The sequence below is a fragment of the Saccopteryx leptura genome, chromosome 6 (assembly GCF_036850995.1).
Source record: "Saccopteryx leptura isolate mSacLep1 chromosome 6, mSacLep1_pri_phased_curated, whole genome shotgun sequence".
Taxonomy (NCBI): domain Eukaryota; kingdom Metazoa; phylum Chordata; class Mammalia; order Chiroptera; family Emballonuridae; genus Saccopteryx; species Saccopteryx leptura.
Window position 1 is genome coordinate 195,640,141 of NC_089508.1, and position 24,655 is coordinate 195,664,795.

General features: G+C 59.9%; 1 protein-coding gene across 4 annotated transcripts in view; it reads left to right on the forward strand.

Moving 5' to 3' along the window:
- The window catches only part of C6H7orf50 (chromosome 6 C7orf50 homolog), a 95,954-nt gene extending 72,114 nt beyond the window's left edge, over positions 1–23,840 (forward strand). For 3 of the 4 annotated variants that reach the window (XM_066343897.1, XM_066343896.1, XM_066343894.1), the window contains exons 3-5: positions 15,499–15,680; positions 20,719–20,800; positions 23,061–23,840. In XM_066343897.1, the coding sequence (XP_066199994.1) occupies positions 15,499–15,680; positions 20,719–20,800; positions 23,061–23,249 (453 nt within the window). In that variant the 3' untranslated portion in view covers positions 23,250–23,840. Of the gene's footprint in view, positions 1–5,484; positions 5,516–15,498; positions 15,681–20,718; positions 20,801–23,060 lie in introns of those variants that run through there. The other variant, XM_066343898.1, reaches the window with a different exon arrangement.
- Positions 23,841–24,655: the final 815 nt, after the last annotated feature.

Genomic DNA, 24,655 nt, shown 5'->3' on the forward strand with positions numbered 1-24,655 from the left:
TATGAATCCAGATGGTCTTTGTCTTTCTAGATCAGAGTTGGGGATTTTGGCTTCTCCTAGCACGATGCCTGAACAATAGGGTTGTCTCCTTTGTATGAACTGGTTTCAGACCCTAGAATTCCTGGTTACAGTCCCTGGAATATCAGGCTGGCCAAGCCCTGCCCCACAGGGTGTCCTGTGGGAGGCACCTGACTTTTGGCTACATCAAGCCACTTAGATCTCAGGGTGCCCAGACCACCTTATCTGCAAAGAAAGACTTCCTCTGTGAGCAGGCAAACAAAGTCAGGGAGATTGGCAAGGTCGGTCTGTCTGCGAGTGTCCGGTCTGTGTGTGTCCGGAGATCTTCAAAGTCGGCCCACCCTCCCTCAGGCTGAGCTGGGATCGGCATCTCACAGTCAGGAGTACATGTGGCTCCAGAGTGCTGCAGCTGTGTACCTTGCTGCTTGCTGTCCCCCACCTGCTCAGGCCAACTCCTGAGTGAAACCCCAATGACTTCAGGGACAGCCGCACCGCCCTGGGCACACATGGACCGGGCTGTAGGAGACATGTGAAGCTGAACCTGCCTCTGGGGTGTGCGACGGCATCGTGGTCCAGTGCTGAATTTTGGAAACCACGTGAAGCTGGCATCCCCTGCCTTGCTGGTAACCCAGGAGATGGAGGCCCTCCTTGGGCACCATGCTCTGCTGTGAGAAGGGAGACTCCAGCAGGGCTCTGCTGAGGTGGCAGAGGTGCTGCTCCATGGGCTGTGGAAGCGTCACAGTTGCCATGCTGACCACAGTCCTGAGACTCGTCACCCTTCCTGTTTGTTCTGGATGACAGTTGACATGATTGGCTGCATTCCACACGGGGGATGGGAGGGTGGCTGGACGGCTGGTCAGGAACTTGAGAGAAGCCTGCTAGCCAGAGTGTTTGCATCCAGCCTTCCCCTTGGGGGGCTGGGAGGGTGACATGCGGGTTACAGCACCCTGGAGAAAAGGCAGGCTGGCTTTCCTTCTGAACGTGCACTCCAGTCACGTGCTTACTAGGTGAATGGGATCCTGTGTGTCATGTGCATCGGGGACAAGGAATGTTTAAAGTTGTTTTAGTAGCTCTGAGAGAATGGTCTGTAATAAGGCTACATTTTGACCTCTGGGTGGCCCCAGTAAGGTGTAAACTTGGGTAAAGGAAGTGCGCAGTCCCTCGCTGCTTTCCAGATTCTGTCCTTCCTGGCTTCTGCCAGCACCTCTCTGTCCTGTTAGTAACTGGGCAAGGACCCATGATGACTATGGGACTGTGTACCGAGCATTCTGGCCTAATAGTGACCTAGTGACATTTTTGTAGCTGGTGGCCATGAGACCTGCCTTTGGTTTTGTGGCCAGCAGCACCAGGTATCTATCTGCAGAGTGTTTCCCCTTCTTGGTCCTGGATGAGCCGCGCCTTCTGTGGTGTGGGTGAGCTGAGAGTACTAGAGACCAGCGGCTGTGTTTTGAGTGTTTGCTGTGACGCGGGCCCAGCCTCCAGGAGTCCCAGGCCAGGGCAGACAGGCAGGCGAGCAGGGGCTCTGGTTCCGCAGGGGCAGGGGCAGGGGTGGGGGCAGTACGGACACCAGGAGTCGGCCTGGGGGAGCAGGTGCTCCGGTTCCGCAGGGGCAGGGGTGGGGGCAGTACGGACACCAGGAGTCGGCCTGGGGAGTGTGAGTGGGAGCACACGGGGCTTTGGAGCCCATGAACCCGAAGCCATGGCTTCAGCAGTGCTCAGAGGCCTAGTTCCTCAAGGCCTCTCCCTCCCAGTACCCTTTCCAGCCCGAGGTGTCGCTCGCGTGCCAGCACCCCTGGCATGGCCTGTGGTGGTGTTGCGGGGGTCTGGGGAGCTGGCTCCTTCCTGCAGTCACCGGTGGCAGTTGGGACGTAGGGACAGGAGGCTTTCTGCTCACAGGGGGCTGTATGCCCAGCAACCCTCCCCCACCGCTGACCAGCTTCTCCCCTCCCGGTTTGCACGTGCCACTCCCCAGCAGGACCCAGAACAGGTCATGGTGTATCATTCCTTTTATATGTTGCTGAATAGGGATTTTGCATTTATAGTATATTCATGAGGGATTTGGGTTTATGCTGGTTTTGTCCTCACAGAATGCATTGGGAAGTGATCCCTCCGCTTCCATTTTCTAGAAGAGACTGTAGAGTTGGTGATGATTCTTCCTTAGGTGTTTCCTAGAATTCCAGTAAAACCACTGGGGCCATGAGGCCCTGGAGTCAGACATTGGGAGCTGGCCCTTCCTGAGGCCCTCCCCAAGTCCAGGGACAGTGAGGCCCTGCCATGCCAGTGAGAGGAAGGGGTCCAGCTGACGGAGAGAGGAGACAGCCTCGGCTCCGGACAGGTGGCCTTGTGAAGGCCTTAAGCACTGTCTTGCTTTGCTCCCTCCTGCCTGTGGCCAATAGCAGACCCCGCTCACCTGGGTCCAGGAGGCGCTTTGCTTCTGAGCAGGGCTGTTTCTGGCAGCAGGGCTGAGGGGCGGGGAGTGGTGTTGGAGGAGCCGTGTGGGCTGCGACCAGGTGTCTCTGTCCAGGCGGTGCTCCTGCAGTTTCCACAGTGACTGTTCCCCGGGAGGCAGCATGCCGGGAAAGGGGTTCAGCGTGTGTACGGAGGACACATTGAGTCTTTCAGCGGTGACTCAGAAGGCTCCACAGGACCTTGGGGTGCCAGGTGCCAGGTGTTGAAAGCTAATTCCTACTGCCCCTGGGAGGAGGTTTGGCAGCAATTCTGTGCTTCTAGAATGCCAGCCTGCCAGGTTTGCCCAACACCCCACGTGCATGTCCGCGGCCACCCTGACTTCTCCTGCCTCACAGGGGCCTCTGCACCCCTCCCCAGGACTTGGGTGGTAGTGACTCCCTCTGCCTAGATCGCCGCTCTCCCAGAGAGCCAGGTTGTGCCCTTACCTCCAGGTCTCGACTCAGGTGGCACCTTCCTGGCGCCCTTTTCTTTGACCTCCATCCTCCCACAACCATTTTAAGTTACAAAACATAAATAAACCTAACTCTGTCTAACATACCTCATTACTCTGCTCACTGTTATAGCCTTCCAGGGTAATCTCGCTGCCCGAGTCTGTTCAGGCCGCTGTGACAGACCACCACTGCCTGGGTGGCTTATAAGCCACAGACATTTATTCCTCTTGGGTGTGGAGGCTGGTGTCCTGCACCAAGGTGCCCACAGATCCCGTGTCTGCTGTGTCCTTCCATGCCAGAGGGGCCTCTTGTTATAAGGCACTAATGCCATTCATGAGGGCCCCACCCTGCCACCTAATCACCCTGTAGCCCACCTCCTGACACTGTCACAGTGGGGGCTGGGGTGCCACATGTCAGTCCGCACCAGCAACATTCGTTCTGTTCCCCACAGTATACTAGCACTCAGACAACCTAGTGAAGAGAAGATGCTTAACAAATATTTGTGCAGTGCATGCGGGTCCCTGTCATGTACCCACTCTTCCTGACTAGGAGCTGCTGAGTGAATTTGAGGTGTGGGGGTTCTAGGGTCTCTCAGTTCCCTTGGGGTGCACCTAGCCTCTGCCTCTAGGTTCATGCAGTAGGTAGGCTTCTTGGTCATGCCCTCTCATTCCACCAGCTGGACCTTGTCACCAAAGCTCTTGGGGTTGTATGAGGTACCATTCCTCTTGGGGCTCCCATACTGGAAATCCCAGGGGTACAGCGAGCAGCCCAGTGCCTTGGTCTGTGGCGTAGGGAGGGATAGAGCACATCCTGCTGACTGGTCCCAAATCAAAGGGGCCCAGGAGGGAACACTGGATCAGAAGTAGGCAGACCTGGTGCGCTTCATATCACACTCTCTCTGAGCCTCGGTTTTCTTCTCTGTAAAGTGTGGGTGACGGGGTGGCTGGGAGCATGAGTAAAAGCCCTCTCTGAGCTGCACTTCCCTGTATGTGGTGTCCGCCAGCACCTCTGTGCCTGTCCACCTGGCTGCCAAGCCAGCTATCTCCCTCATCCCCCAAGGCATCCCATTGAGCCACAGATACAGCAGTGAGGTTTAGAAAGCAAATGAGCTGGCCGGGCCCCTGGGTCAGAGGACTTGGCAGTGGAAAGGCACTAGGACGTCAGCACACGCATCCTCTGGCACTCTGAAGACCCAGAACTGAGTCCATCCCATGAAACCTGCATTCTTGGGAACTTTTAAAAACATTTCCGAATCTCAATCTTATCTGTAAAGTGGAGCCGCAGATGCCAGCGTCACAGGGATTAAACAAGGCACCAGTGAGCTCGCCTAGCAGGGAGACTGTTGCAGTGGGCAGGCGCCCACCCTGCCCTCGGTCTTCCTTGCGTCCATCTAGCTCTGGTCAAGGCCTTGGCAGTCCCTGGCTTGCCCCCGCCTCCGCCTCAGGATTGAGCAAGCCTCTGTGTGTGGCTCTCTGTGGGCAGCGGGAAATAGCCAAGAGGAAAAGCACAAAGAGACACCCGCTTGGCTCTGGACCTTGGAGATCCTTATCAGGTTGGGAAGCCTGGATACCCACACCCAAAGCGGGAAGCCCACACCCACTAGCATGCACAGCGGACAAAGGCAGAAAGGGCTTCTAGAGCTTGCTTCAGCAGCCCGAGAACAGGGTGTCCTGCGGCTGCTGGCATCTGACCTTTGCCAGAGAAGGGGTGGATGACACAGGCCCGGCCAGCCCTGGAACCCGCTTGTCCTCCAGAGCCTACTCTAGCCCTCGGGTGGGTTTGGCAGGTTCCTGGCTGCTGGAGTGTGGTTTTTCCTTGGATCACAATAATTGACGTACAGCCTTGCCTTAGGGGAGGGAACACAAGCTGTAGAAGAGGCTTAAGGTGCTCACATGGTGAGGAAACCTCATGACTCATTCGTTGGTTCCGTAAGCCTTTATTGATTGAGCGCCTGCTTTTTTGTGGGCAACGGCAGTGCAGTGGTGAGCAGCTTCCTACCCTTGTGGAACTCACAGTATGGGGGGCTGGACATTAATCAGAACTCTGGGAGGTTGTGTCGCTGCTCTGCGGAGTGCAGCGGTGACCATGGTATTGGATTGTGAGACTGGCTGTTCAGTGGGTGAAGCAGACATGTCCCAGAAGCTGTGGATGACCTGGAACCTGAAGTGATGAGGAGTTGTGAGGGTTGCAGGCACAACGGGATAATGCCCTCTGAACCCCTTTGTTAAGTAGGGAACCCGGCAGGGTGGGTGTCAGCCCGTGCCCATCACCCCCTCCGCCGTGCCTCCCCACGCTCCAGGGTAGGGTGTAGGAGTTCGTGCCCGCAAGCAGCGACTGACTCCGCCCACCGCTCTGGTCCCGCCCACCACGTGGGCCACGCCCACACCGTAAGCCACGCCCGCCTCCCGGCCCTACTCCGAGAGCGCCCGTCGGGGGCCCCGCCCACAGGCCGAGCGCGGGCGCACTGGCGTCACCTTCCAGCCGGTTGTATCTGGTTCCAGCCGCGCCGGGCTGGCCTGACATGCGCGGTGTGCGGGCGGCGCGGGCGGTGAGGGCGGGGGTGGGGCTGGGCAGACGTGAAGGCCCGGGACGCGGAGGTCAGTGCGCCGAGCGCGGGCGGGCGGCGGCGGGGGTCCGTCCTGCACCTGCGCGCGGGGGCGGGGGAGGCTCTCCCGGGGGCAGCAGGGGTCCTGGCCCGGGTGGACGTCGCAGGTGATGCCCAGACCGCGCCGGACCCGCGGCGTCACCAGGAGGGCGTGGCGCCCTTCCCCCGCGGGGTCACCGGTCCCCGTGTGCAGACGGGAGGGGTGCCTGCCCCGCGGGCTGCTGGGGAGGAAAGCAGCGGGCCTGTGACCAGCGGTCACGTCTGCCCCGCCCAGGTCGCCCGGCCATGCCGTCCCTCCCGGGAAGAGCCCGTGGTCGTGACCGGTGTCCGGGGGCCCGATTTGGAGCCCTCGCGTCTCACCTTTGGCACATTAAACCTCCGTGTTTTGGAACAAAATCCCACAAGGGTATTGACCATTTTGCTTGTGAAATTATTTGGCTGTGAGTCACTTGTTACTTAACAACGTGATCGGTTTTTTAAAAAGTTACTGTGTACACTTAACGTTGCAAGGAATTCTTGCAAAGTAAGAAAAAACCTAAGGCGCATAAATAGTTTTTGCACATGTGATGAAACCATTTTGAAAATTACATTCAACAATGAGTGAAGTTGACATAATGGTACACTTTATAGAAACTTAATGAAACATTTGATTTTGCTGTTTCTTTATCTTATAGAGCCGGTGGCCTGTTTTGTTCTGTTGTTTCCCGTAGCTCAGAGCTTCCGCAGGCCCTGGACGCCGGGAAGGCGGCAGCACAGCACCCCTTCCAGCCTGGAGTTAGGGTGGGGGAGGGCGGGGCCTGAGATGAGAACTTGTTTTGTGTGTTTGCTTTGCACTTGATCATTGCATTTTTCTCTCCTAACAGCACAGGTCACAAAAACCATTGAGGAGGAGCACAGTCCAGGGACTGCTGAGTAGAAACAGGGTGAAAATATATTTGACAATCTTATACAAATTTGTATTTTTTTGTGCGGGGGGGAGGGAGCAGCTGCTGTCAGCTTTCTTCCTGCACCTGCTCCTATAGCCACAGGTCCACCTTTGAGAGGTGGGGAGGTAGATGTCATTTCGCTTTGAGGTTATGTTTTGCCAAAATTTAGAATCAGACTGTCGCCCGACCAGGCGATGGCACAGAGGATAGAGCATCAGCCTGGTATGCAGAGGGCCCAGGTTTGAAACCCCAAAAGCGCCAACTTGAGCACGGGCTGATCTGGCCTGGGCTCGGGGTCGCTGGCTTGAGTGTAGGATCATAGACACAACCCCATGATCGCAGGACTGAGCCAAGGGTCGCTGGCTCAGCTGGAGCCCTTGGTCAAGTCACAGATGAGAAAGCGATCGATGAACGACTAAGGTGTTGCAGCAAAGAATTGATGCTTCTCATCTCTCTCCCTTTCTGTCTGTCTGTCCCTATCTGTCCTTCTCTCTGTCTCTCGTTCGCTCGCTAAAAAGAAAAAAATAATCAGATTGTTGTTAAAATGGCACAGTTAGCATTGACTCTGCTAGTTTTTGAAAGTTGAGAAGTGCGTTTTATGTCTGTTAGCTGTGATTTCTAGACTTGTTTACAGCTCTTGTGCTTCGTGCTGGCCAGCTCTGCCCATGCTGTCCGGCCAATGGCCTGCCAGAACTGCATGTCCAGATGAAGAACAAGTGCAGCCCTGGGATCCTGGTCAGTCACGTGTCTCCACAGAGGAAAGGGAGGAGGCGGGCCTGGCTGGGCCTGCAGAGCACAGCAGCCTTCAGTACAGGGAAGCAGGACGTGCCTGTGACCTTTGTCCTCCCGTATGGAGCCCTGTCACATTCCGCTTCGACTGTGGACCGTGCAGAGCTCAGATGGCTCCGGGCCTGCCTGGGCTCCTAGTAATGAAAGGAATGCCCGTGTATGTAAAGTCAGGCCGGCCACTGGGCAGCCCTGCGTGTGCGTGAATAAGACTCATGCGAAGGGGACCTCCAGGAGCCTGTTTGCTTGCCCCTGACATAGGGGAGGTCAGCCCAGCGTCCTAGCTAAGATCCCAGGGGACAGTGGGGACGTGGGGCTGGCAGCCCTGGAGACCTGGAAGTCCAGGAAGACCAAACTTGGAGCCAAGAGACTCAGCTTGGGTCCCTGCTGCTGCTGAGCATTTCGCTACCTGCTTCCCTCAGGGTGGCCGCAGTCTCTGTGCAGCTGTGAGGGGCTGCCAGGCCCGGGGCAGTGTCCTGGGGGTGTTGCCTGGTCTGCCAGGCCCGGGGCAGTGTCCTGGGGGTGTTGCCTGGTCTGCCAGGCCCGGGGCAGTGTCCTGGGGGTGTTGCCTGGTCTGCCAGGCCTGGGGCAGTGTCCTGGGGGTGTTGCCTCCTGTGCCTGGGCTGCAGAAGGGGACTCCTCCAGGGACCCCTCATGCTCTCAAGGCCTAAAGACTGGACATGAAGGAGTGGGTTTCTGCTAGAAATTGGCAAAGGAAAGGCATTCTTGCATGAATCTCTTGTAACAAGACCTGGGGCTCAGGAAAAGCAGGAGTCTCCCTAGAAGTGGAACCGCTACCAGGTGCTGAGTAGACCACGAGGCCCTCTTAGCATCTTTTTCTGTTGAGATGTGTTCTGTGGTCTCACCTAGGACCTCAGCAGAGGCCTCTCCGCAGCACCCATACTCCCTGCCTGCAGGCAGCACGGCTCCCATCTGAGCGCGGCTGTGAGCCATCCACAGCCACTGCTCCTCGTTCTTCCCCTGACCACGGTCTCCACTGTCAGAGTCACCGTCCGGGTCACCACCGTCCCGGTCACCAGCTCAGGCAGAGCCTCAGTCACAGCTCAGTGGGTTCACGTGTTGTGCCTCCAGGCCCACGCTGTGCCCTGGCCCCGGGCGGTTCTCCAAAACTGTTCTCGGGCTGTGTGCCCTTTAGTGATGATGCTGAGCTGTCCCTCCTGGGCAGGCCCACCACAGCCACCTGTGGGAGGAGCAGCGTGTTGCAATTTCTACGGGTGGGGTCTGAGCTGGCAGAGAGAGATCTGTCTGCTGACTGATGCTCCTGGGTTTACAGGGCTTAAAAGGGAGGTGCTGTGCTTTGCATTGTCGCTGACACCTGCCATTTGGCTCTCCCGGCCAGCCACAGGTCTCTGTGGGCACTCCTGCCACCTGCCCTGTCAGGGACGTGGGAGCTTTCCCCTGCTGCCCTCGTCAGCTTAGAGCTCTGAGGAGATACCTAGCCCATCTCTGGTCCTGTTCCATCTGTCCATATGTCTGTCTGCCTCCACTGGGGAGTGAGCCCTCTTAGGACAGGACCGGCATGCTGTGACTTTGAGGTGGTGAAATGTGCACTAATGAAAAATCACACCTTGCTGTACCGGAAAACTTTTTGTTTCCATAAACCCAGTTGGATCTTGGTGAAAAGCAGTCCCTTCTCAGTCAGACTAGGTTTGCCTCCTGCCCAGGGACATTCCTCATGGCTGTGGCTGAGGCACCTGCTGTGGCCAGGCTAAGGGGTGTGCTGGGTGCACTGAGTCCACACAGCCCTGTGCAGACCCTGCCCGCCTTGGCAGAGGGCAGAGCAGGTCCAGTCCAGCCCTTCTCTTGCAGGTGGGGGTGGGGTGGGAGCAGGGCCAAGCCCACCCAGTGAGCAGAGAAGTTGAGCACAGCCTTGGCAGAGCCATGGGCCCAGACGAGCGTTCCCGGCTGAAGCTCTGGGACATTGACAGGGTTGTGGAGTGCTGGTCCTCTCCCATCCAACTTTGGTACCAGAGCTGTTCATCCATGTGCCTCTGGCTTTCCCGGTGCATATTGGCAACCCTGTTTAATGGTTGGGTTAAAAGATGAGAATAAAGTTAAGATTTTGGTATTCTTTCTGAAATCCAGCCTGACTGCCAAAAGGGGGTCCTGGGGCCACCCCATCTGTAATGAGCTGGAAGCTGATGGGCTGTTTCAGGTCACCTACTGAGCACAGCTGTGCTGTGACACCCTGGGGGTGAATCTGGCCCCCCATGTGGCCTTTGTCCTAAAGCAGCTTCTGATAAGGGCCAGTGTGCCCAGTACCCGCAGGAGCTGAGACAAGGGCCCACGGGCCCACCACACTGCACAGGAGTCTCAGAGAAGCTGAGCTCTGCCAGGCAGGCCGCCCGCCTGCACAGCCCTGGACGGGGGCAGCCGCTCTCCCTGTCCTCCAGGAGCTCACTTAGGTCTGGCCGTGAGCTCCTCGGGGCCAGAGCCTGCGTCTGCCTCAGTGACTGCACCAGCCTGGGGCCCCTGAAGGGCGACATGCTTGTCCCGTGGAGTTGTCCAACTTGTGGGGGCCTGGCTGTGTTTCCATAGCAGCTTATATATGGTTCGTCAAAGCATCCTGAATTGTCCAAGTGCAGGTTCTCTGAAATAACATTTCTTTTAGTCAAGATACTAACAAATGAAGAGGGGAAAGTGTGCCATTGTTTCAACCTATAGCAGAAAGAAGGCTACTCAGTATCACTCAGTTTCCTTTAGCCATATGTTTTGGCTGAGTGAGGAAGTTAGGGGGAATTAGCCTTTAAAGAATGTAACAGTTTGTATCTGCAGATTTTGTATCATTCACTATAATAGATGTACTGAGTATTTACTGTGTATGCAATTCTGGCCTTTAAAAAGGGGGGTTATGCTGGTGGAGTCTTGGCTCTGGTTCTGCAGGTATTAGCACCAGGGAAGCTGGGTGCAGAGAACGTGGGGTGCATCTGGATATTTCTAAATAACATATATATATTTTTTTTATTTTTTTTTTCTTTAAATTTTGGGAGGCTGACCAAGTGGTGGCACAATGGATAGAGCGTCAGCCTGGGATGCAGAGGACCCAGGTTTGAAACCCCTTAGGTTGCTGGCTTGAGGCCCAAGGTCGCTGGCTTGAGCAAGGGGCCACTCACTTGGCTGTAGCGCCCCCCCACCCCCCCGCACATATGAGAAAGCAATCAATGAACAACTAAGGAGCTATCATGAAGAATTGATGCTTCTCAGCTCACTCCCTTCATGTCTGTCTGTCCTTACCTGTCCATCTCTCTGTCTCAGGAAAAATAAATATATTAGTTAAATAAAAATTGTGGGAAATGTTCTTTTTGTTCATTATTTTTAGAAAAGGAAAAAAGTAATTTGGTGCCGTGAGTTACCCTTTTGAATTTTAATACTTGGAAAATAAGTCTGGTCAAAGTTTATTCTCTGACGCACAGGTGGAGATGCAGGCTTACTACCTGCAGAACCTCTGGCTTCAAGAAGAAAAGCGGGCTTTTGAGCTGGGGAGGTGTGGTTCTGGGACCAGCCTCTCTGCTGTGGACCCCAGTCTCCAGTGTCCGTCTGTCCCTGAGCTCTGGGCTCCACGGGCTGGCTCCAGGACCCTTAGGACTCTAGGGTCAGCAGAGGACCCAGAGGCACGGCGGATGAACAGATGGTTGTGGTTAGGAACCCCTCTGCCCGAGGAGCCTCTGGCAAAGCTCTGGGGGCGGGGCTCTGTCCAGCTCAGGCCAGTGGCTGCCCTTTGGGACTGTCCACATCTGTAAACAAGGCTGAGCCCGGAGCTGTGCCTCTCCCACAGCGCAGGCGTCCACTGGCTGCCCCCCACCTCGCATCCCTTTCCTCCTCACCCCAGCCCTCGCGTGAGTGCCACATGTGCACAGCACGGTTTTGTCAGTTACTTTCTCTGCTCTTGTCTGACCCAGTAATGTCATGGGCAGTGGGTTACTGGGGTTTTTGCCTTGGTTTGGGGAGAAGGTGGGTGGAGTGCTCGGCACCCCTGCAGCAGCCCACCCCCCAGCCCTGGGCCTCCACTGTGGTCCAAGCTGTTGACAAGTAACAGGCCACCGCTCTGGGGACAGGCCCGCCGATACCACCGCAGGCCCTGCCCTCCTGGGGTAGGGTGGCCGGATGTGGCTGCGGAGCTGGCTCCAACCCCAGGCCCTCTGGCAAAGCAGCGTGCTCGCAGCCACCACCTCCTGGTGGCACTTTCTAGACGGAGGAGCAGACCCCAGAGTCCTGACACTTGTTTTGGTGTTCCTTAAGTAAAGTGTGGTTCTGCCACCATGATGAAAGGGTTCTGTGGGATAGAGAGTCTGGTCTTGGGTGGCGGGCCCTGGGCTCCCCACACCGGGTCAGCCCCTCTCCGCGCCCTCACTCCTGTGAGTGCAGGCTTTCTGGCTGCCCGTCCTGTCCCTGATCCCTCTGCCAGCATCCGGATTGTGCAAGTGGCGTGACTTCCAAGAGCTTCTAGAGCTTGCTGACTCCTGCCAAAGCCAAAGCGCTCGTCCTGGCGGGGCAGGCACCCGGCTACGGAGGAGCTCGCGAAAGCCGGTGTGCTCACAGTGTGGGTGTGCTCACGTGTGCCTGCGTGTGCCTGCACACGTGTGTGGGGTTCAGTCGGAATGTCGGAGGGTCTGGTTTGGTGGACCTTAGGGACAGCCCGGAGTCAAGGGTTTGGGTCATTATTTAAATTGGGACTAAGTTCTAGATTTCTCCTGCTGGAGTTCTTTTTCTTTTTCTTTTCTTTCTTTTTTTTTTTTTTTCTGAAGCTGGAAGCGGGGAGAGACAGGCAGACAGACTCCCGCATGCGCCCGACCGGGATCCACCCGGCACGCCCACCAGTGGCGACACTCTGCCCCTCCAGGGGGCGATGCTCTGCCCCTCCGGGGCGTTGCTCTGCCATGACCAGAGCCACTCTAGCGCCTGGGGCAGAGGCCAAGGAGCCATCCCCAGCGCCCGGGCCATCTTTGCTCCAATGGAGCCTTGGCTGCGGGAGGGGAAGAGAGAGACAGAGAGGAAGGGGGGGGGGCGGAGAAGCAAATGGGCGCTTCTCCTATGTGCCCTGGCTGGGAATCGAGCCCGGGTCCCCCGCACGCCAGGCCGACGCTCTACCGCTGAGCCAACCGGCCAGGGCCTTATTTTTCTTTTATACCACATTTTGGAAAATATGCCCAGCAAACGTGAGGCAGCGTCGCTCCAGCATGTAGACAGGCAGAGGGAGGTCCACCGTGCACCCTGGATGCTGGCCCCAGGGCTGCCTGCACCCGCCACCCACCAAGCTGTGGGCTTCCACACAGATCTCAGCAAGGAACCGCTTCTAAGTGGAAAACTCCAGAGGGTGCCATAGTTTGTCCCAGCTCTCTGCAGCTGGTGGCAGGGCCGGCATCCTGGGTTCTGACAGCGGGCACATCCAGGGACTGCAGCTTGGTCCCCTGACAGCCGGGCACATCCAGGGACTGCAGCTTGGTCCCCTGACAGCGGGCTCATCCAGGGACTGCAGCTTGGTCCCCTGTGTCCTCAGCAGGAAGCTCCTCTGCCCACGCGTCCAGGGCCAGGCTGGTGGCCTCCTTCCCCAGCTCTCCCTGTAAAGGAGAGCGCTTTATCTTTGCTCCAGGGAGCTCTGGGAAGGACAATGGGCCCTTTCTCTGGGACACACAGACCCACTGTTGACCCTCATGGAGCCTGAGCTTGGGCCAGAGGTGATTGCTGGCCAACTGCGGCTGGAGCGGCTGCTGTCCCCTCAGCCCAGGACCAGGGGCTCAGAGCCTCTCCTCCAGCCCTGTGGTTCAGAGCAGCTGGGCAGATAGTTCAGCAGGGGCACTGAGCACATTCTGTAAACTAATCCACTGGAACGCTGAGGTCGCCGGCTCAAAACCCCAGGCTTGCCCGGTCAAGGCACATAGGAGAAGCGACTATGAATCTATGAATGGATACTTCCTGCTCCTCCCCTCCTCCTCTCACTAAAATCAATAAATAAAATCTTAAAAAACAAAAAGAAAAATGTGAGGAGGGGGAAAAAATGGTAGAAACAATGTCATCCAGTGAGAAGGCACAAGGGGGTGGTGGGCAGTGTCCTGTCAGCCTGTGTCACCGAGCGTGAGCTGTGTATGACTGCAATGTGGGGAGGGGTGACAGCCCCCAGCCCCACTGAGTGAATGTGTGTGACGTCTCATGTCCCTCTCCCCAGGGGAAGCCAGGGTCCTTCTGGGGTACCCTACCTAGGCTACACTTAGAGCCACCCCCAAAAGAGGAGAGCAGAGAGATGGCACCCGGGGTGTCCTTGGTGCTGTGGGCAGCCCTCAGTCCCATTGCTACTTGACCTGAACAAGCCCGGGCCTCCCACAGATACCAGGGCCAAAGTCACAGGCCCTCAGAGCACAGACCTGGGATGGCCACACTGGGTGTGCACCAGCCAGTCACCTCCCCTCTGCCCTCAGCCACACTGCCCTCTCTGCTCCTGGTTGCCAGCAGGTGAGTGTGCTGACCCGAGCCCACCGGTGTGCTGCTTGTGACTGGCAGTCTGGCCACCCAGTGCAGAGAGTGAGTTGCAAACTGGGTGTCCCCAAAGGCTGGGAGGAAGAGTTGTGGGTGGGAGGTGCCGCCCTCCCTGCCCTGAGGGTCTGTTGCCCCCGGAGCTCCCTGGAGAACGGGCCCTGTCTGGGAACCAAAGGGCTGCACACAGCAGTGTGTCTGGAACAGCTTGGCTCACCCCTTCCCACCCCGTACAGCTTCCTTAAGCCCCTCCCATCCTTCCCACCCAGGCCCAGCCAAGCAGTGTCACTTTCTAGTCCTTTCTGCTGCCTGGTCTGCCCCCTGCAACCTTCTTCCTGTGCCCACCTCATCGGCTGGCTGGTGCTGGGCCTGCAAAGCACACAAGGAGTCCTTCGGGGAGCAGGCCAGGGCTCCCTTCTCTCATGTGACACGGCTCCTGCGGCCCTGGTAGCAGCAGCCAGTACCCTGCAGGGTCATGGGGCCAGTGGCAGGGGCTGTGTCCCGGGACAGCTGGAGCCATGGGTGGGGGCTGCCCCACTGTGGGGCAAGTGCTTCCCACTGTTCCCTGCCCCTCCCCCCCCCAGACCTTCCAACCTGCTGCCTCCCGCAGACTCAGTGTGGGCAGAGCCCAGGCAGCCCCGCCCACTACGAGTTTCTGTGCTGCCTGACTAGCTGGTCAGCCAGAGGCTTGCATGCTTGTCACCACTCCTCAGCTGCCCTGGACCTCAGCACAGCCCACTCCAAACAGATGCCCCTCAGAGCCCCTGCTGCCTCGTCCCCTGGGCCCTCTGGCCAGCAGCCAGGCTGTCTGCATCCGCCGCACGCGCACGGAGCTGTGGCCACTCCACCCAGACGGGGGAGTCCAGAGGCCCCGTCTGGACGCGCCTCCTGGGCTGGCAGGCGGTGGCTTAAGAGCCAGAGGTCGTGTTTCCTGTGCAGTCTGTCACCCGGCACAGCCCTGCTGCTGGTGAGGTCCAGCTGGTGTCCAGGGAGGAAGGGAAAGAGGACCCGGGCAGAGCTGGGTTCTGTTTGTTTGTGTAGAAGACTCCAGGAGGAGCCGGGTGTTAAGTGGGAGCACAAAGACTGTCAAAGGGGGCATGTGGGAGGGGGCAGAGGACGGGAGGGGAGAGGACGGGAGGGTCCCAGTGCGGGTCTCTGCAGGCCCCTGCCTGAATCAGACAAAAGGTGTTCTGCCTTCCTGAGGATGAAGTGTATGGCGTCACCCCCCAGAAACCCGCCCTCAAGCATGGCACTTGTTTGGTGGGTTAGTTGGGGAGGGGGCCGCAGTTGCGCTTTCTTGGCGAGGTGATTGGGGAAAGGTGGCTTCAGGGGGCCACAGCCCTGTCTGTTCCAGAGGAGAGCCGAAGGCCACCAGTGTGCCCCCTGCCCTGCAGCCCCCAGCCCAGGGAAGCGTGGGCACTCCTGCCATCCTCAGTCCAAGGGGCTCATGTGCAGAAGGGTCTCAGGAACCCTGGGCTGAAGAAACTCCGGACCCCCAGAGTGTGCTTCAGCCAGGACTGCACGCCTTGAGCGGGGGCTCCTCACGGAGCCCAGGGCGCTGGCTCTGCAGCCACTCAAGTTCGACCGTGCTGGGGTGGGTCAGCTACGCGGGTGCTGGGCTCTGGGTGCCCTGGAGCGTGGGGTCTGAGCAGCCTCTTCCTCCTCCTACCCTGGACCTCACCTAAGGGTCCTGGGGCGAGGGCGGGACCAGGAGCGCAGGGTGCAGCCTGCGGCGGCTTCCTCCAGCCCTGACAGGCCGGCCCGTGACTTTCAGGGAGGAGGAGAGACCTCAGACCCGGAGCTGTCCCCAGAGGAGAGGAGGGTCCTGGAGAGGAAGCTGAAGAAGGAACGGAAGAAAGAGGAGCGGAAGCGTCTGCGGGAGGCGGGCATGGCCACGGCCTCACACCCGCCGGCCAAGCGCTCGGGCGCCCAGCTGGCCCTGGACTACCTCTGTGGGTAAGAGGCCACAGCGGGGGGCTGGCTGGGCTGCACCCCCGGGTCCCCGGTGCCCTGGGAGGGGTGCAGGCTGTGGGCACCTGGCAGGAGTCCAGCATTCCTGGGACAGCCGGTTGTACGCCACTTCCCAGCATCACTGCGGGTGGACACAGGTGGCCTGAGACCCACAGAGGTGGAGCACCGCACGGGGACTGCCGACCCTCACCAGCACAGCGGGCAGGCAGGGAGGCCGCAGAGGACGCTGCAGCCGTGTAGGAATCTGCTGTCAAGGGGACAGGAAGGGCGTCCCAGGAGCCTTTGGCTGGGCCCCAGCATGGGTGCCTGGCATCTTCTCACCGGAACGCGGGCCCCGTGGTGGGCCCAGGGACTGGCCTGGTTGTCACATGCATGGCTGACGGCTTTGGACAAGGGTCCCAGAGGCACCCGGAGCTGGGGCCACTGTGAGATCACTAGTTCCCGTGTGCAGGGCAACATGGGAGATGTTCCAGCCAAGCCTCCTGGCTCCCTCCTGCTCTGCTGCTCGCAGAGCGAGACCAGACTCACTGCACGTGAGGTCGAGGTGGTCGCCTTCCCCGGGACGCCACCGTGGCCGCCTGCGTCACTGGTTTTGGGGGGCAGCATTGTTCCGGTGTTCGCATAGCACACATCTTGCCCATTCAGAGTGGGCAGTTCAGTGGTGGTTAGTGTGTTCAGTCACGATTCCATCATCATGGTCAGTTTTAGAACATTTTCCTCCTCCCCACCACCCCCAAGTCTGAGGCAGCCACTGATCTACCTCCCGTCTCTGGACCTTCCGTATGCACACACGGCTGGCAGCTGGCGTGCAGTGTGGCGGGGACAGAGGATTGTTCGCTCCTGGGCGGCAGGGCCCTGGGCGCCGTACAGGGCTGGGCACAGGTGTGAGCGGAAGCCCCACCTGCCGAGTGAACTGGCACACACGCTGTTCCGCTCTCCTTCCCCCCTGACGCAGGTGTCCTGTCCCGGCCACAGCACACCTGCCACGGCCCCACCCCACCCAGGTGCCCGTTGCGCCCACATTCAGGCTGACGGTGCCTCCGCCCGTGCCTGCCCCTGCCCACTGCCCTGGGTGCTGCGCTCTCGCTGGGCGCGGCCCCGAAGGGCCTGCACCTGCTCTGCTGCCGTCTCCAGCTGTGCTGGCCCCTCTGAGGGTGTGGGGCTCTGCTGCCGTCTCCAGCTGTGCTGGCCCCTCTGAGGGTGTGGGGCCTCTCCAGCTGTGCTGGCCCCTCTGAGGGTGTGGGGCTGTGCTGCCGTCTCCAGCTGTGCTGGCCCCTCTGAGGGTGTGGGGCTCTGCTGCCGTGTCCAGCTGTGCTGGCCCCTCTGAGGGTGTGGGGCTCTGCTGGCGTCTCCAGCTGTGCTGGCCCCTCTGAGGGTGTGGGGCTCTGCTGCCGTCTCCAGCTGTGCTGGCCCCTCTGAGGGTGTGGGGCTCTGCTGCCGTCTCCAGCTGTGCTGGCCCCTCTGAGGGTGTGGGGCCTCTCCAGCTGTGCTGGCCCCTCTGAGGGTGTGGGGCTGTGCTGCCGTCTCCAGCTGTGCTGGCCCCTCTGAGGGTGTGGGGCTCTGCTGCCGTGTCCAGCTGTGCTGGCCCCTCTGAGGGTGTGGGGCTCTGCTGGCGTCTCCAGCTGTGCTGGCCCCTCTGAGGGTGTGGGGCTCTGCTGCCGTCTCCAGCTGTGCTGGCCCCTCTGAGGGTGTGGGGCTCTGCTGGCCTCTCCAGCTGTGCCGGCCCCTCTGAGGGTGTGGGGCTCTGCTGCCGTGTCCAGCTGTGCTGGCCCCTCTGAGGGTGTGGGGCTCCGCTGGCATCTCCAGCTGTGCTGGCCCCTCTGAGGGTGTGGGGCTCTGCTGGCGTGTCCAGCTGTGCTGACCCCTCTGAGGGTGGGGCTCTGCTGGCGTCTCCAGCTGTGCTGGCCCCTCTGAGGGTGTGGGGCCTCTCCAGCTGTGCTGGCCCCTCTGAGGGTGTGGGGCTCTGCTGGCCTCTCCAGCTGTGCTGGCCCCTCTGAGGGTGTGGGGCTGTGCTGGCCTCTCCAGCTGTGCTGGCCTCTCCAGCTGTGCCGGCCCCTCTGAGGGCGTGGGGCTCTGCTGCCGTCTCCAGCTGTGCTGGCCCCTCTGAGGGTGTGGGGCTGTGCTGGCCTCTCCAGCTGTGCTGGCCTCTCCAGCTGTGCCGGCCCCTCTGAGGGTGTGGGGCTCTGCTGCCGTCTCCAGCTGTGCTGGCCCCTCTGAGGGTGTGGGGCTCTGCTGGCGTGTCCAGCTGTGCTGGCCCCTCTGAGGGTGTGGGGCTCTGCTGCCGTCTCCAGCTGTGCTGGCCCCTCTGAGGGCATGGGGCTCTGCTGGCGTGTCCAGCTGTGCTGACCCCTCTGAGGGTGTGGGGCTCTGCTGCCGTCTCCAGCTGTGCTGGCCCCTCTGAGGGTGTGGGGCTCTGCTGCCGTCTCCAGCTGTGCTGGCCTCTCCAGCTGTGCCGGCCCCTCTGAGGGTGTGGGGCTCTGCTGCCGTGTCCAGCTGTGCTGGCCCCTCTGAGGGTGTGGGGCTCCGCTGGCATCTCCAGCTGTGCTGGCCCCTCTGAGGGTGTGGGGCTCTGCTGGCGTGTCCAGCTGTGCTGACCCCTCTGAGGGTGGGGCTCTGCTGGCGTCTCCAGCTGTGCTGGCGTCTCCAGCTGTGCTGGCCCCTCTGAGGGTGTGGGGCTCTGCTGCCCTCTCCAGCTGTGCTGGCCCCTCTGAGGGTGTGGGGCTCTGCTGCCCTCTCCAGCTGTGCTGGCCCCTCCAGCTGTGCTGGCCCCTCTGAGGGTGGGGCTCTGCTGGTGTCTCCAGCTGTGCTGGCCCCTCTGAGGGTGTGGGGCTCTACTGGCGTCTCCAGCTGTGCTGACCCCTCTGAGGGTGTGGGGCTCTGCTGGTGTCTCCAGCTGTGCTGGCCCCTCTGAGGGTGTGGGGCCTCTCCAGCTGTGCTGGCCCCTCTGAGGGTGTGGGGCTCTGCTGCCGTCTCCAGCTGTGCTGGCCCCTCTGAGGGTGTGGAGCTCTGCTGCCCTCTCCAGCTGTGCTGGCCCCTCCAGCTGTGCTGGCCCCTCTGAGGGTGTGGGGCTCTGCTGCCGTGTCCAGCTGTGCTGGCCCCTCTGAGGGTGTGGGGCTGTGGGTGTGCACGAGTGAGGGCAGGTATTTCTCCTCAAAACCGACAATTTCCCTATAGGAAGGATGTTTTCAGATAGAGCAGGGGTAGTCAGCCTTTTTATACCTACCGGCCACTTTTGTATCTCTGTTATTAGTAAAATTTTCTAACTGCCCACTGGTTCCACAGTCATGATGATTTATAAAGTAGGGAAGTCACTTTACTTTATAAAATTTATAAAGCAAAGTTACAACATATAATAATAATTACTTACCAAGTACTTTATGTCAGATTTTCGCTAACTTTGGCAGAATAAATCTTTATAAAACAACGTACTATAGTTAAATCTATCTTTTTATTTATACTTTGGTTGCTCTGCTACCGCCCACCACGAAAGCTGGAGCGCCACTAGTGGGCGGTAGGGACCAGGCTGACCACCACCGAGTTAAAGTACGCCTTTCCTCATGGTGCAGTTCTGTGTGTCTGTCCCCAACCTGCAGAAGCCGGTTTGCCAGTTGGGCCAGATGGCAGCGGGCGCAGCATGAAGCCATCTTATGCACTGGGGTCACAGGCCTGCCCCTCAGAGGGTGGTATAAACAGACCCCAGCATGCTGTGGGGGGCCCTGTGTTTCTGGGTCAGGTCACTTTTAGGCACAATGAGGGACTCAGAACAGTGACACTGAGCCAGGGTGTCCGCTTGGGTCCTGACCTCAGAGGGACGCAGCCACCCGCCCACCACTGCCCAGGGCCCTGGCCCATTCCTCAGGCCCAGCCCAGGCACCAGGGAGGACCCGCCTGGTCTGTCAATGAGGGCACGTTCTGCAGTGACAGATGAACAAAATCGTTTCTGCCGTTGCCAGGAGAGGGAGGTCTTGCTGCAGCGGCCACGTCAGCACCCCGGGCCTCCTCTGGTGGAGACTGAAGCAGGAGCAGCCACGTATGAGGACAGCCGTGCAGGGAGGCAGAGTGGGAGACTCTGGTTAAAGGGAGTCACCCACAGCCACGCTGATAATTCCGGCTCGGGCCCTGGTGTTGGGTCCCTTGGGGGGACAGTGGTGGCTCGTTCTGGCCCAGGGCCTGCTCTGGAACTGCCAGTGAAGTGCCTGTGGTCCTGGGCAGACGGGTCTGCACTCGGTCAGCACACGTGACGAGCCATGTGCTGAGGGGCAGATGTGGCTGTGCTTCCCCCCAAGCCCCCGCCAGCTCTGGTGCAGAGCGGGTCAGTCAGGCCCTCTCCACACGTCTGAGTGTGGGCTGCAAGTCTGCAGCTCGAACAGTGCTGGGCACCCAGGCGCACGCCCCGCACCAGTCCCCCTTGACCATCCGCACCCCCGAGTCCCAGACACGCAGACCCCCCTTCACCTCAGGGGCCTCTGTCCCTGTGTTCAGGCTTCAACTCTGAGAGCCAGCCCCGCTGCCTGGGCCAGAGCACCGCCCAGCCTGGCCTTTCCTCCCCAGACTGGCACCTGGGTACCTGCTTCCTCACCCTTCAGCCCCTCCAGTGTGGGCCCACCTTGGGGTGGGTTAGCAAGGCCAGGGCATCTGAGCAGCCCAGACACGTGGCCCCTCCCAGCATCTCATCACCCTGCACGGGCGGCTCACGGTCTCTAGGTGGTGCCTGCTGCAGGGGGCGTTCTCTGCCACGGCGCCCAGCACACTTCCAGAGCAGTGACCGTTAACAAAGTTCAGGATGTTCACACAAAATCATCAAGCTGATAGGAAGTGGCCCTGGGCTTTCTAGCCCTTTCATCCTGGCCCCTCTGCTCCGTGTCTGCAGCCTTGGGCTGGGAGGGGCCCCCAGTATCCCCTGTGGACACCCAGGGGCCTGGCCAGCCCCCCAGCCAAGAAGAGGCCCCCCCACGTCAGTCAGTGCAGACAGACCCTCCTGCTCCCATCTGGTGCCTGACACATCATGTCCTCACTTTCCCAGCTGGGCCCAAAAGCACGAGAACTGGAGATTTCAGAAGACACGGCAGACCTGGCTCCTGCTGCACATGTATGACAGCGACCAGGTGTGTGCCCACGGGACGGGGTGGGGGCAGGGGTCTCGCAGCCCTGGCTGCACGGCCTGTCCAGTGCCTCTCTGGCCCCTGCAGACGGCGATGCATCCTTCCTTTCTGCCCTGGGAGCCCAGGTGAAATAGAACTGGGCGTGAAGGGCTGGCCTCCAGCAGATAAACTCTCAAACACCCCTCCCCTCCCTCACTGCACGTGGCCCAGACCTGACTCCCTGCCTCTGTCTCACTGTTTGGGAACCAGGGACAGTTGACCTGCTGATTCTAGCAGGTTAAGGTTCCACAGACCTAACCGCTCAGCTCTTAAAATTGAGATGTCATTCATATAGTGTAATACGCATCATGTTAAGTTATTAATTTGGATGAAGTCCAGTTTATCAGGGCTTTTCTAAGTTGCTTGTGCTTTTAGTGTGGAATGTAAGAAATCCTCGCCTCACCCAAGTTCACAAACGTTTTTCGTCTATGTTCTAACAATTTTATAGTTTTAACACTTGAGTTAATTTGTTTTCAATACGGTGTGAGGTAGGGGTCCCGCTTCATGCTTTTCTTTTTTTTTTTTTTACAGAGACAGAGTAAGTCAGAGAGAGGGATAGACAGGGACAGACAGACAGGAACGGAGAGAGATGAGAAGCATTAATCATTAGTTTTTCATTGCGCATTGCAACACCTTACTTGTTCATTGATTGCTTTGTCATATGTGCCTTGACCGTGGGCCTTCAGCAGACCAAGTAACCCCTTGCTGGAGCCAGAGACCTTGGGTTCAAGCTGGTGGGCTTTTCCTCAAACCAGATGAGCCTGTGCTCAAGCTGGCGACCTCAGGGTCTTGAACCTGGGTCCTCTGCATCCCAGTCCGACACTCTATCCACTGCACCACCGCCTGGTCAGGTGCTTCATGCTTTTCTACAGATGCTTTCCCCATCGAGTGGCCTTGCACCTCATGGGAAATAGCTGCCCGTAGACGAGAGGGTTTGTTCCTGGGCCCTCTGTTCTGTTCCTCGGCCTGTTGGTCTGTCTGTCTGTTTGTCCTTATGCCCGTGCCACACGTCTTCATTGCTGTAACCTTGTGGTAGGTTTTGAAACCAAGGAGTGTGAGGTACTAACTGTGTCCTAAGTGCACTTGCGGCCACTCTGGGTTTGGGGGGCGCCTGGGGCAGGGCTGGGGTGAGCGTGTCCTCAGGTCGGCTATGCAGGCGTCCTTAACCTCCCGACCCCAGGGCTGCACTGATCTCTTCTGCGCAGTTCTTCACCTTGCAGGTCTGTCTCCTTAAACATTCCTACGCAGCGTTGATTTACTGGCGTCCCAGGGGCCTGGAAACAGGGTGGTTCCAGCTCTGTAAGGCAAGCTGGAGCCTGACGGTTGGGAGGACACAGCCCCAGGCTAGTGGACTGCTCCCCGGCTGGTGGACTGCTCCCCCGGCTAGTGGACTGCTCCCCCGGCTAGTGGACTGCTCCCCCGGCTAGTGGACTGCTCCCCGGCTAGTGGACTGCCCCCCGGCTAGTGGACTGCTCCCCCGGCTAGTGGACTGCTCCCCCGGCTAGTGGACTGCTCCCCCACTAGTGGACTGCTCCCTGGCTAGTGGACTGCTCCCCCGCTAGTGGACTGCTCCCCGGCTAGTGGACTGCTCCCCCGGCTAGTGGACTGCTCCCCGGCTAGTGGACTGCTCCCCCGGCTAGTGGACTGCTCCCCCGGCTAGTGGACTGCTCCCCCACTAGTGGACTGCCCCCTGGCTAGTGGACTGCTCCCCCGGCTAGTGGACTGCTCCCCCGCTAGTGGACTGCCCCCCCGGCTAGTGGACTGCCCCCCGGCTAGTGGACTGCTCCCCCGGCTAGTGGACTGCTCCCTGGCTAGTGGACTGCTCCCCCGGCTAGTGGACTGCTCCCCCGGCTGGTGGACTGCTCCCCCGGCTAGTGGACTGCTCCCCCGGCTGGTGGACTGCTCCCCCGGCTAGTGGACTGCTCCCCCGGCTAGTGGATTGCTCCCCCGGCTAGTGGACTGCCCCCTGGCTAGTGGACTGCTCCCCCGGCTAGTGGACTGCTCCCCGGCCCTCCTCCTGTCCTGTCCTGCCCTGGAGCGAGGGGAGCAGGCAGCAGGTGTGGCGTGGGCTCTTTCCCGAGGCTGTGGGCTGGGCCTGGGACGCCGGCTGCGGGGCCAGGACCCTGGGCGCACACCGCAGGCGCCTCCTCTCCCCACTGCTCAGAGTCTACGTCCCCACGCCCCCCGCCTGGCCGCTGACCTGCGCTTGTCCCCTCCCGTCCAGGTTCCTGACGAGCACTTCTCCACCCTGCTGGCCTACCTGGAGGGGATGAGAGGCCAGGCCCGCGAGCTGACCGTGCAGAAGGCCGAAGCCCTGATGCAGGAGCTGGACAAGGCGGGTGCCGGCCACCTGGACCGCCCCCTGCGGGAGAAGACCCAGCGCATCCGGCAGGTGCTGCAGCTGCTCTCCTAGGGGCCAGGGCTGCAAGGGCCCCCTCCGGCCACAGTGCTCCTGCCGCTGACCGCCCCCTCCCGGTGTGGGGGGGGTGACTCAGGACAGCAGAGTTACAGCACCTGGGGCTCCCAGGTGCTGGGTCCGGTTCTTCCTGGTGCCAGGCCCCTGGGAGGACCACCTCTCTCTCCTGACCCTCCTCGGTCAGAGCTGCTCTCGGACAACGATGGGTTCTAACCCCTGTACAGCGGCCACGGTCACTCAGATAGCCTGGAGATGCCAGTGCCCTCGGGCCCTGCCGGGGGAGTTGCTGGGGAGGGGAATGTCTGTTTTTCTACCAGGGGATCTTAGAGATTAGCAGGAGACTGCTCCCCACCAGCTGTGGTCCATCTGTGTTAGGCTGCGGGGGACACCCCAGGTTTGGGTCCTGCACAGTGGTCTGGGCGCTCCTCCCGTGCAGGCCACGTGTTTCCTGGCCACCAGCCTGCCCTCACCGAGCTTCCCAGCTGTGGCTGTCCACCTCGCACCTCCCTCCTCAGGCCAAGCCACGCTTCACCACCTGGCTGCAGGGAAAACTGGTTACATTTTAATAAAGCGGCCTGTGCCAGCGTGTCTCTTGTCCTGTGGGGCTCGTCACCCTCACTTGTGGGTGGGGAGAGCTCTTCCTGCCTGGGACAGTGTGCAGGCCATGAGGCCATCTGCGGCCGTGGCCTCCCAGGACACAGGCGAGCTGTCAGCTGACCCTCACTCTGCAGGTGGAGGCACTGGCCACGCACAGCCCCTCCGGGTCACACCTGCCATCTGTCTGCACAGAGACAGGACCTGCTCTCCTGTTCTCAGAGCAGCGCACACATCGGACCCGTGGGACTCAGCGCTGAGTGCTGGGGGCTACACTCGGGGCGAGTGGACAAAGCCGCAGGCAGCAGGCCCTCGGGACCGTGGAGGGTTGGGAGGGTGGGTGCTGGACGCGTGGTCATTGTAACACTTGCTCACCAGGTCTCTGCACCCCCCCCCTTGAACGTGGTCAGCTGTTGGCATGGGAGGAGGCAGAAATGGGGCCCTGTGACTTCTGAGGGGAGGGCAGAGGACACCGCTGTCACCTGGTGCTCAGAACAGTCGCCTTTGGGTCACGGCCGCGTGGGGAGGTCATGTGTAGAGGTCACGTGGGGTCATGGCCATGTGGGGAGGTCACGTGGGGGTGCTTGGGTGGTGGTGAGCCCCGGATGGCTGCGGCCCCAGTCTCAAGCACCCCAGGTGACAGAGTGGAGCAGAGGGGACCTGTCCCCACTGAGTGTTGCTCACCTGTCAGGTCTATGAGCCACACTGTTGGGGTGCAGTGGGTCGCAGAACACAGACTGCATGATGTGAACTGGTCACATTGTTGGCAACAGTATGACAGGCCTGTGCATAAACTTTTTATTCCAGAG